The sequence below is a fragment of the Salvelinus alpinus genome, chromosome 6 (genome assembly GCF_045679555.1).
Source record: "Salvelinus alpinus chromosome 6, SLU_Salpinus.1, whole genome shotgun sequence".
NCBI classification, from domain to species: domain Eukaryota; kingdom Metazoa; phylum Chordata; class Actinopteri; order Salmoniformes; family Salmonidae; genus Salvelinus; species Salvelinus alpinus.
The window spans coordinates 11,751,224-11,763,233 of record NC_092091.1 but is presented as its reverse complement, the minus strand read 5'-3'; the positions used below and the strand labels follow the sequence as shown (position 1 = coordinate 11,763,233).

At 42.3% G+C, this 12,010-nt stretch overlaps 1 protein-coding gene across 1 annotated transcript; it reads right to left on the bottom strand.

Moving 5' to 3' along the window:
* Positions 1 to 3,629: 3,629 nt before the first annotated feature.
* On the bottom strand, positions 3,630 to 9,596 carry LOC139577514 (tripartite motif-containing protein 16-like). Its single transcript, XM_071404555.1, has 6 exons — positions 8,954 to 9,596; positions 8,441 to 8,536; positions 5,895 to 6,128; positions 5,502 to 5,661; positions 5,314 to 5,376; positions 3,630 to 5,077 (listed from the first exon to the last, which is right to left on the bottom strand). Exons 1-6 carry the CDS (start codon positions 9,548 to 9,550, stop codon positions 4,563 to 4,565), a joined length of 1,665 nt encoding a protein of 554 aa, XP_071260656.1. The 5' UTR covers positions 9,551 to 9,596; the 3' UTR covers positions 3,630 to 4,562.
* Positions 9,597 to 12,010: the final 2,414 nt, after the last annotated feature.

Sequence of the window (12,010 nt, the reverse complement as noted above, 5' to 3'; positions counted from 1 at the left end):
GCTAGGTACTGCAGGGCCTGGATTCACCTCTACATCACCAGAGGAACAGAGGAGGAGTAGGATAAGGGTACGGCTAAAATATATCAGGGAGATGTAAATACTGTAGCTAAGAAAATAATACTAAGTGTATGTTGTGTAGTAAGCAGTTGGTAGCCCATGTGCATCACCCGAAGAATGTGGTCCGTTTCTCCCTCATGTCTTAGCCTACTGTTCTGACTTGGTGGTGCACATCTAACCTACATAGCCTGTATCTGAGAAATCTCATATTCCAATATTGTAACAGCTTTCATTGTTTGCTTACCTGCCCCCTTGTAAAAGCTTTCATTGTTTGCTTATGTGCCCCTGTTAATTTAGCCTACTGTTCTGACTTGGTGTACAGGGAGAATATTGTAAGAACGGCCCATATTCTGAATTATGTCGCTGTCCATTTCAAAAGTGCTGAACAAATAGGCAGCATATAGGCTAGATCCGTCTCAGCTCGCTCATGTCTTAATGTCCTCTTAAATGACGTCTTGCCTCTTAAACCTCTTATCGTCATATATGCCATAGTTTGTACATCTGCGTTGTTATATTGCTTATAAAGGTCCATCTCATTAGTATCTTATTAATGATTTGAGGTAATGTTAGAATGATGCTTTTCTCTGATGCTTTTCTCTGGTGCTTTTCTCCACGAGGAGAGTGATTTTACAGACCCAACAACATTATATTATAGTATCCCCTCCTCGTAACCATGGTTGCCAGTGACAGTCTATTCCAATTCAAATATTTGTGTTCAACAAACAGTTTTATAATCGACCCATGTAATTCCAGCTCACATTGACAGGGTTATTTTGTTTGGTCAATGTGCTGTCAGTGGGTCTGTATCATGTCTGTTAATGTGGATCCTCCTGGTTGTTTTGTTTGGTCAATGTGCTGTCAGTGGGTCTGTATCATTGTCACGCCCTGACCTTAGAGATCCTTTTTATGTCTCTATTTTGGTCTGGTCAGGGCGTGAGTTGGTGTGGGCATTCTATGTTTTGGGTTTCTATGATTTTCTATTTCTAGGTTTTGGCCGGGTATGGTTCTCAATCAGGGACAGCTGTCTATCGTTTTCTCTTATTGGGAACCATACTTAGGTACCCTTTTTCCCACCTGTGTTTGTGGGAGGTTAACTTTGTTTGATGGCACTTAGCCTTAAGCTTCACGGTTTGTTTTGTATTGTTTATTGTTTTGTCGGCGTCATTTCGAATAAAAGACTAAATGTACGCTCACCACGCTGCACCTTGGTTCAGTTCATTCAACAGCCGTGACAATCATGTCTGTAAAAGTGGATCCTCCTGATTGTTTTGTCCTTCCTTTTAGACCACGTAGGCCTAATAAAGTACTTCAAATGGTAAGCTAACCGTTGAGTCTGGGTCTCTCTCTTTCTCTCTCTGTGGTGACTTAACATGGTTTGTGTGTGTTATAGCAGTAATGGGGTTAAACTGATATTAAAATGACAACTCCATAGGTGGTACCAGGTCAGGGGAGTTCATCTCTGCTCCCAGCATCCCTGGGACAGTACTGATCAACATAGCTGACCTGATGCAGAGGTGGACCAGTGATGTTTTCCTCTCAGTGGTGAGAATTGCCCTTCCAATAGAAATACCTTTACTTGATAAGATCATACAAGACGTTACAGGCTAATTGCATGTAGAATTTGAATACAGGGTTGTATTCGTTAGGGCACAGTGTAGCAAAAACATTTAGCAACATAAAACGAAAACAAACATCTATTTTCTTATGTTCAACAACAGAAATGTAAAGTTCAGTTAGTCCCTCCCTGTTTCAGTTAGTCCCTCCCTGTTTCAGTTCATTTTCTTAAGTTCAGTTAGTCCCTCCCTGTTTCAGTTAGTCCCTCCCTGTTTCAGTTAGTCCCTCCCTGTTTCAGTTAGTCCCTCCCTGTTTCAGTTCATTTTCTTAAGTTCAGTTAGTCCCTCCCTGTTTCAGTTATTCCCTCCCTGTTTCAGTTAGTCCCTCCCTGTTTCAGTTAGTCCCTCCCTGTTTCAGTTATTCCCTCCCTGTTTCAGTTAGTCCCTCCCTGTTTCAGTTCATTTTCTTAAGTTCAGTTATTCCCTCCCTGTTTCAGTTAGTCCCTCCCTGTTTCAGTTCATTTTCTTAAGTACAGTTAGTCCCTCCCTGTTTCAGTTAGTCCCTCCCTGTTTCAGTTCATTTTCTTAAGTTCAGTTAGTCCCTGCCTGTTTCAGTTAGTCCCTCCCTGTTTCAGTTAGTCCCTCCCTGTTTCAGTTAGTCCCTCCCTGTTTCAGTTCATTTTCTTAAGTACAGTTAGTCCCTCCCTGTTTCAGTTAGTCCCTCCCTGTTTCAGTTCATTTTCTTAACTTCAGTTAGTCCCTCCCTGTTTCAGTTAGTCCCTCCCTGTTTCAGTTAGTCCCTCCCTGTTTCAGTTAGTCCCTCGCTGTTTCAGTTCATTTTCTTAAGTTCAGTTTGTCCCTGCCTGTTTCAGTTAGTCCCTCGCTGTTTCAGTTAGTCCATCCCTGTTTCAGTTAGTCCCTCCCTGTTTCAGTTAGTCCCTCCCTGTTTCAGTTCATTTCCTTAAGTTCAGTTAGTCCCTCCCTGTTTCAGTTAGTCCCTCCCTGTTTCAGTTAGTCCCTCCCTGTTTCAGTTCATTTTCTTAAGTTCAGTTAGTTTCAGTTAGTCCCTCCCTGTTTCAGTTAGTCCCTCCCTGTTTCAGTTCATTTTCTTCAGTTTGGTGCCTAGTGAATATGACTCAGGTCTCTGTGGAAACATCAATGTCAAAATCAAATCTAATCAAATTGTATTGGTCACATACACATGATTAGCAGATGTTAATGCGAGTGTAGCGAAATGCTTGTGCTTCTAGTTCCGACCGTGCAGTAATATCTAACAAGTAGTCTAACAATTCCACAACAACTACCTTATACACACGAAAGTAAAGGGATGGAATAAGAATATGGTACATATAAATATATGGATGAGCGATGGCCGAGCGGCATAGGCAAGATGCAATAGATGGTATAAAATACATTATTTTAATTTGAGAACAGTATGTAGGATATGTAAACATTATTAAAGTGGTGTTATTTAAAGTGAGTAGTGATACCTTTATTAAGTCCATTTATTAAAGTGGCCAGAGATTTGAGTCAGTATGTTGGCAGCAGCCTCTCAATGTAAGTGATGGCTGTTTAACAGTGATGGCCTTGAGATAGAAGCTGTTTTTCAGTCTCTCGGTCCCAGCGTTGATGCACCTGTACTGACCTCACCTTCGGGATGATAACAGGGTGAACAGGCAGTGGCTCGGGTGGTTGTTGTCCTTGATGACCTTTTTGGCCTTCCTGTGACATTTTTACTCCTCAATTTCCCTTTCAGGTCCATAGGGTTTTACTGCCCCCTGCTGGAGACTGGATCACACTGCAGTCCCTGGATTTTTATGTGCAGCTGGAGGATGAGGCCCTCATCACCTGTTGTGACGGGTCCAACAAATATCCCCCTGTGAAGGCAGGGTCCTATCTCAACTAACACTTCAATGACTCTTATAGGAGGGAGGGAGCATTTCCCATGTTAAGCTATGGAATTAATTGTACATTTTATGGTGATTTAATACAGGTTTACTTTGTTACCAGAATACTTCCTGGATGTAATTATTTTATTTACTTGAATTATGTTGAAAAAGAATGTCAATAATGAGAGAATAAATAATTCCAGTACAACCATTACTCTTTCACATCCCTCTATCATCACTCCATGGGGGCGTCCCAATAATCTCTCCTTCCTCCTGAAGTGTAGCATTCCTTCACTACTCATCACAAATGTAAAAGCATTGGATTGGTGTTGACATGGGGTAGAGGGAGTTTACATATACCAGTCATTTCCTTATAAATCCATGAAGGAAAGTGGGAGAGCTAGAGAGAGAATCAGATAAAGTTGTGGAGATAAAGGAATATGTGAGCATAACACATCCCTATTCCCTACATAGTGCACTACGGTGCTTCTGACCAGGTCTAAAGTAGTGTTCTACATAGGGAATAGGGTGTAGATTTATTACAATATCATGCTGTAGTAATTGGCACCAAAACAATATTAGATCTCCACTCACCCACTTCATGGCTGTCATCCCCCAGTTCTGTTAAGACTTCCTCTCATTGAACTGGGCCTCATTCTAAATGGTCACGTTGTATTGTTAGTCCATACTGGACTTTACTATGGTTCTACATACAGTACCTGTATTGATAGTAAAGCCTGGTATGGACTATCAATACTGGTACTATATATAGAACCTTAGTACATACTGGGCTTCACTAAGGTTCTATATACAGTACCAGTATTGATAGTCCAAACTGGGCTTTACTATCAATACTATCAATACTATCAATACTATCAATAAAAAATATGAATGCATTGAATTTTAATTCGTAACATCTTAAGATCAAAACATTGTACATAAAACAGAGCAGAATGAATCATCACATCTGGGGACCATGACCAGTATCTATGTGGACCCTGCTACAGTTTAACCAGCTCAGCTATAGACTACACCAGCATGACTAGTATCTATGTGGACCCTACTACAGTTTTACCAGCTCAGCAGTACTATTATAGAGATTAAACCCAGGATAGAGGGGCTGAGTGAATGTGGTCTGGACTCTGTGGAGGAGGGTCATTGTGTCAGAGACACTGTAGAAGGACAGAGTGCCTGCCTTGTGATCCAGGTACACTCCTACTCTGGAGGACTGAGGGTCTGATACTTTAGTCTCAACATCATTGTGTATGAAACAATAACCATCACTAGAGCACAGTAAACTCCAGGACTTGTTATTGTCTCCAAATCTATTATCTGTCCATGTTCTGCTGATGTCTTTATATGAGACTGCTGTATCAACCCATGACCCACCCCACTCCACCTCCCAGTAACAGCGTCCAGACAGACCCTCTCTACACAGAACCTGACAATGGTTTGTGAATCTGTCTGGGTGATCAGGATATGGTTGGGCTCTGCCTGTACAGGTCACCTTTCTGTTCCCTTCAAACAGAGACATGTGAGTGTGTGCTGTGTTTGGGTCCAGTGTGAACTGACAGGAATCTGGGAGAAGAGCAGAGCAGAGACCAATGAGGGGAGTTAGAACAATAAGTTAAGTCAGATACTGTATCTACCCTGTCTTTGATTAGAGCACAGCAGAGATCAAATATGAGAAATATGAGGAGTCAAATAGATACCCAGTCTTTGATTAGATCTACTATTGCTATATATTTCTAGAGGGATTGTTAGGAGTGTCAGTAAAAAGAGACTGTTAGTTACTTCACGATAAAGAGACTCACATTGTAACAATTGTTCTCTGGTCTTCTCTGGCTCTGGAGGCAGTACAACCTCCACTATATTCACTACAGACACACAAACACATTGACAGAGAGAGGGAATGTTATCATCATACCATATTCCACATGTATATGTCTAGTAGGGAACTTTCAATTGTCTAAAGTTGATGTTCTTATTATTTTCAACACACCTGTAGTGGAGATCTTGGTCCATTCTCCTTTAAGGAAGTCTGCTAGTTTCTCTCTCAGTTCAGACACAGTCTTACTCACATCTCCAAAGTACTGAAGAGGACGGACAACGATGCTGGGTAAGTCTGAAGATACACTGATACTGGAGAGAGACTGATAACTCTGGACAGAGAGAGACAGACAGAGAGACAGAGATCGAGAGAGAGAGAGAGAGAGAGAGCCAGAGATGGAGAGACACAGATGGAGACAGAGAGGGACACAGAGAGGGAAGAAACAGAGAGAGAGGGACAGAGAGAGAGGGACAGAGAGAGAGGGACAGGACAACATAATGATTGAGATGAATAGTTTCACATTAAGATAATTTCATATCACATGTAACAAGACAGTTTAGTTACCTGGAGGAAATGGATGTGATCCTCTATGTGTGAGAGCTGCTCCAGCTCAGTGCTTCTCTTCCTCAGCTCAGCTATCTCCTCCTTCAGTTGCCCCAGGAGTCCTTCAGCTTGACTCACTTGAGCCTTCTCTTGGGCTCTGATCAGCTCCTTCACCTCAGAGCGCCTTCTCTCAATGGAGCGGATCAGCTCAGTATAGATCTGATCACTGTCATCCACTGCTGCCTGTGCAGAGCGCTGTTGAGAGTTAGAGAGAGAGAGAGAGAGAGAGAGAGAGAGAGAGAGAGAGAGAGAGAGAGAGAGAGAGAGAGAGAGAGAGAGAGAGAGAGAGAGAGAGAGAGAGAGAGACTGACTTGTCTTACTTTAATGAGCTATCCTCATAGCACCCCCCTCCTCCTAAAAACACATTGCGTGCCCCCACAACATCCACACAACCACATTATACAGTACCCAACACCACAGTACAATACACCATCCAGCACCACATTCCAACCGTACATCCAACCCCTCCTCTCCAGCCGTACAGACAGCCCCCCTGAGCCCCCATACCTCCTGAAACATCTCCACACCGTTGATCATTTTGTAAAACTCAAACTCAACCCTAAGGCGTCAACAGTAATGGCATTACCCTGGCAACACAGACAAAACATGATGAACAGTCTGTCATTGCAGAAAACGGACACCCCTCCCCAACTCCCAGGTCATCCCGAGCCAACCAGCTATTGGTGTCCAGGGCTCCATGTAATACCCTCCACTGGATGACCCCTGACCTTTCCAGCACTGGGAGCTTATAGAGCACCCTCCACCTATACCCTGCCATGCTCTCAGCCCCCACAACCCCCTGCCACTGATGCCCCTTCACTCCCGCTAAGCCCACCTCCGTACGGTACAGTAGCCTCTGTGCTGCTTTGAGTCAGAACGCTGCCACCCTGCTCTCCAGGTCCACCAGGCCTGGTCCCCCCTCCTGGACAGGCAGGTACAGTCCCCGCCGCCCTCAGCCAGTGACTCCCCGACCAGATAAAAAATCACTAACTTGTTCTGCTTGCAGTTCCGCAAGCAGACCACCGGGGGGGTTGGGAACAAGAGCTCTGCCCCGAGTCCTAATAGGCTTTAATGTATTGTGTCCAGTCTAGTCCTAGCCCCCGCTGCCGGCTGGTCCCACTTGTCTGCACTAGCATTATGCTCTATGTCCCCTCAAAACACCATAAACTATCTGTGTTAGTAAACTTACAAAATCTCCCCCTGATTAACCTTGAACGCCTTGATCACACCGATGGAGTTTTGCGCAAAATAGTACGCAGCTGGATATATATGCAACAAACATTTCTGTCAAGCCATCTACACATACAGTTTGACGCATATGATACATCCAACATACGCACCACAACGAACACACTGCAACTTCCTCTGCAACGCAATGCTGCAAGGAAAACGCAGGGTTCCATTGGAAATGAATGTACTTCTGGTGTACCAAAATGCAAAAGGCTTGGCACCTAGCCAGAGCACTTGAAAACCAATTGCAACAAACAAACCCTCCACCATGAGAAAATACATTTGGAAATACAAAGAAAATACGCAAGAACCAAAAGTAAAGAAAAAGTATAGTATCCCTCCTCACGACCCACAGCACCCACACACAACCAACTCCTCACTTTAGTTTAATATCTACTTCACTTGCTTTGGGAATGTTAAGATATTATATAAAGCCCCTTGAATTGAATTTACATCTTTACAACACTAGCCATAGCCTAGTGGTTAGAACATTGGGCCAGTAACTGAACGACTGTTGGATCGAGTCCCCGAGATGACAAGGTAAAAACCTGTCATTCTGCTCCTAAGCAAGGCAATTAACTTTTGTTAATTAATGAATGAAATTGTTCCCGGGGTGCCGTGGATGTGGATTAAGGCAGCCCTCCGCACCTCTCTGATGTAGAGGGGATGGGTTAAATGGGGAAGAGACATTTCAATTGAATACATTCAGTTGTACAATTGACTAGGTATTCCCCTTAATATAACTTTTATTCTTCTTTAGAGTTTAACGGCAGTTGGCATCCAATATGTTGCATTACCTCCCCCAACTGGACTATAATATAAATCTATTTACTTTGTGATACAACATGGGAAAAGGAGAAAATATAATAATACTAAATAAAACCCCTTCCAACTAACCCTGCAGTCATTAAAAACTCACTACCCCATTCAACTGCTTTGACCCTATCTGCTCCTGCAATGTCTCTATTCCTTTGAAACTTTTGTTAGTGTAATGTTTACTGTTATCTTCTGATTGTATATTTCACTTTTGTTTATTATCTATTTCACTTGCATTGTAAACATCTGTTTCCCATGCCAATAAAGCCCATTTAATTGGATTGAGAGAGAGAGAGAGACAGAGAGAGCTCCATGTTAATGTATAGGGGACATGAGTCAGTCATGGTTACTCAAGGCTTTGTGATGACGTAGCCCCGCCTGTGACTTCAAATTCAGTGTCGGCCCAATCGGGAATGTCCTCTTGGTGTAATGGTGTGTCTCCTCTGGTCAACAATACTCACCTTGAGAGACTCCACAGCCTGTTGGAGATCCTTCAGCTCCTTCTCTCTCTCCTGTAATCTCTGCTGGACCATCTGCTGACTCATCCCCAGCTGCCTCTGTGGAGAATCACTCTTCAATGAGCTATCAAGCTTTACTAGTCCAGTAGATCAATAGTATAGTAATGTGACATCGGGCCCATAGAGAGTAAGGATTCAAATGTATCTGTGTGAAATGATATTATTATGTTGCTATGTGAATGATTATAGTTTTAACATTCGGTGTAAACGTATCAAGGAGTTGAGACTGAACTTTGGACTCATTAAAGGGCATTCAGAATGATAATAGTGTTTGACTTTAGAAAATGGTGATACATTTGGAGAATCTGGGTTAACATAATCAAGGTTTGTGTTCATATTTGTTCTGCTGAGGATCAATTTAATTTGAATGATCTCATAGTCAAACAGTTTTAGTTCCTACTGTATCTTTAATTCTTTGTTTATCAGACAGTCACCAACAAGTTGTTCTGGTCTTACCTGTTTCTCAGTCCTCTCTGCTGCAGCTGACACTGTATCATGGCCTTTATGTTCATCCATTGTACACAGCAGACAGATACACTGCTGATCTGTACGACAGTAAACCTCCAGCAGTTTGTCATGATGAGAGCAGATCTTCTCCTGTAGTTGTGCGGTGGCTTTGACCAGCTTGTGCTTCTTGAAAGCAGGAGATTCATAGTGAGGTTGGAGGTGAGACTCACAGTAAGAGGCCAGACACGCCAGACAGGACTTGAGGGCTTTCTGCTTTCTGGTCCCAGTGCAGGAATCACACGCCACATCTCCAGGTCCAGCACAGCACAGAGCAGGAGGGGGAGCAGCCTGGAGTCCTGCCTTCCTCAGTTTCTCCACCAGCTCAGCCAACATGTTATTTTTCCTCAGAGTGGGCCTTGGAGTGAAGGTCTCTCTGCACTGAGGACAGCTATAGACCCCTTTCAGAACATCCTGATCCCAGCAGCCCTCAATACAGATTCTACAGTAACTGTGTCCACAAGGAATAGCCACCGGCTCCTTCAGTAGATCCAGACAGACAGAACAACAGAACTGGTCCTGGTTCAGCAGAACTCCTTGCTGAGCCATTTGGACGGTAGTTCACTCTCACACAGACAGACAACACAGAGACACAGATCAGTTTCGTTTCCTCAGAAGTGAGTTTGTGAAGGGGAGGGACTTCCTGGTTCTGCCAGAGGGGTGGGATTAGAGGGAGAGAACTGTTTTTAATGTTAATAGAGACACATATTTTAGTTCCCAGGTTAGGACCCTTAATATGGAATACATTAAATAGAGTGTTTAGAATATATAAAGAGTAACAGTTTCTATGAAGTACATATTATAATGCTTTTAATGAATGTTGTAATGTCTTAAACTGATGTGCTGTGACACTAACTATAAGCCTCCATAATAACTCATACGTGGTTGTAAAACTGTACAATGTGTTATAATTAGCTACAATGGGGGGAGGGGGACTTGAAGTGGATACAATGTACTGTAGGTGAAATGAATACTGGATGTATAGACTGATCATTGAGAATGATGTAACACTTTACATTACAGTGTGTTTATTGGTGTGTAATTGGTCCTGTTAGTACAGTGGTGTAACAAGTACTGTGATGCCTCATTCTTCCACTGTACTAGCAGCAGTAACCCTAACTAGTAATAAGGCTACTGTCATGGAAAGTGGTACAGGAAATATAAAGTAAGGATTTATACATGTCATCTATGATATACTGTATGTAATGATATGTCTCTGTCTTCTAGATGGTGTTCTATACTGTATGTAATGATATGTCTTCTAGATGGTGTTCTATACTGTATGTAATGATATGTCTATGTCTTCTAGATGGTGTTCTATACTGTATGTAATGATATGTTTATGTCTTGTACGTGTAACGGCTTTCTTCCTGGGATGAAGGAGAGGACCAAAATGCAGCGCAGTTAGTGTTCAACATGTTTAATAAAGAAAGACAATAACGTGAACACTATACAAACTACAAAATAACAAACGTGAAAGCCGAGACAGTCCTATCTGGTGCAGAACACAAACACAGAGACAGGAAACAACCACCCACAATCCCCAACACAAAACAAGCCACCTATATATGATTCTCAATCAGGGACAACGATTCACAGCTGTCTCTGATTGAGAACCATATTAGGCTGGACACAGAAACAGACGAACTAGACACACAACATAGAATTCCCACCCAGCTCACGCCCTGACCAACACTAAATAAGCAAAACACATAAGAACTCTGGTCAGGACGTTACAGTACGTCGTGTTCCATACTGTATGTAATGATATGTCTATGTCTTCTAGATGGTGTTCTATACTGTATGTAATGATATGTCTATGTCTTCTAGATGGTGTTCTATACTGTATGTAATGATATGTCTCTGTCTTCTAGATGGTGTTCTATACTGTATGTAATGATATGTCTATGTCTTCTAGATGGTGTTCTATACTGTATGTAATGATATGTCTATGTCTTCTAGATGGTGTTCTATACTGTATGTAATGATATGTCTCTGTCTTCTAGATGGTGTTCTATACTGTATGTAATGATATGTGTAAGGAATTGTATTAGATATTGGTAACTTGTTTTGACAACTTCTCAACATTAGCTATGGATGACATAATATACACACTCCCTCTTTCTATTGGACATATGCTGGACTCATTGGACACATGCACGACACCCACAACTCCCCTCCCCCATGACAATCACTCAGACACACACAACTCAGGGTTGGAGCTCCAGACAAAGAACTATGTCAAGAACCAATGGAATGTCGACATCAGGCCGAACAGGACTACCTACGACCCAGATCGACCAATCGGAAGGCCAGACGACAAGATCAACCTACTTTGCTTGTTGCCTATATAATCTGTATGTACTGCTTAGAGCGGGCTCTTCTCCGACGATTTCATAAGAATCTGACAGAAAGGGGCCGTGCACGTTTTTGCCTGATATCTTTACACTTGAATAAAACGGCCTTATTATAAAATTATCCACCTCGTCCTATGTCTCCACTTGTTCTCCTGTCTCAAGTAAACGTTTTATCAACAGACTTGGTAAGCAGAGGATGGTAATTAGACACCTTTGATTTCGGTCCAATAGAAAGTTGATCAGACAGGAGACGCGTGGGAGAAAGATTCGAGAAGGAGAGGTGACCTGTTTTGAAGGAGAATCGCGATTCAACTCACCCAGGAAACTGATCAAAGAGCTCGAAAATATTAAGGTAAGCAGAGCCGGTTTAATCAAAATCTGCATATTGTATAATAGCCAATATCTAAATTATGATCAGGAGTACTGAGGTGAGTGTGAATTGTTGCTAAATTTATGTGGAATTGTCTAGAATTTAAGGCATGCTGTAAGGATATCTGCGTTAAAAATCCCATTCCAAGTAGTCTGATAACAGTGAGGAATTAGAATGTATTCCAAGTAGTCTGATAACAGTGAGGAATTAAATGAATTAACTGAATGTATTCCAAGTAGTCTGATAACAGTGAGGAATTAACTGAAATATATTCCAAGTAGT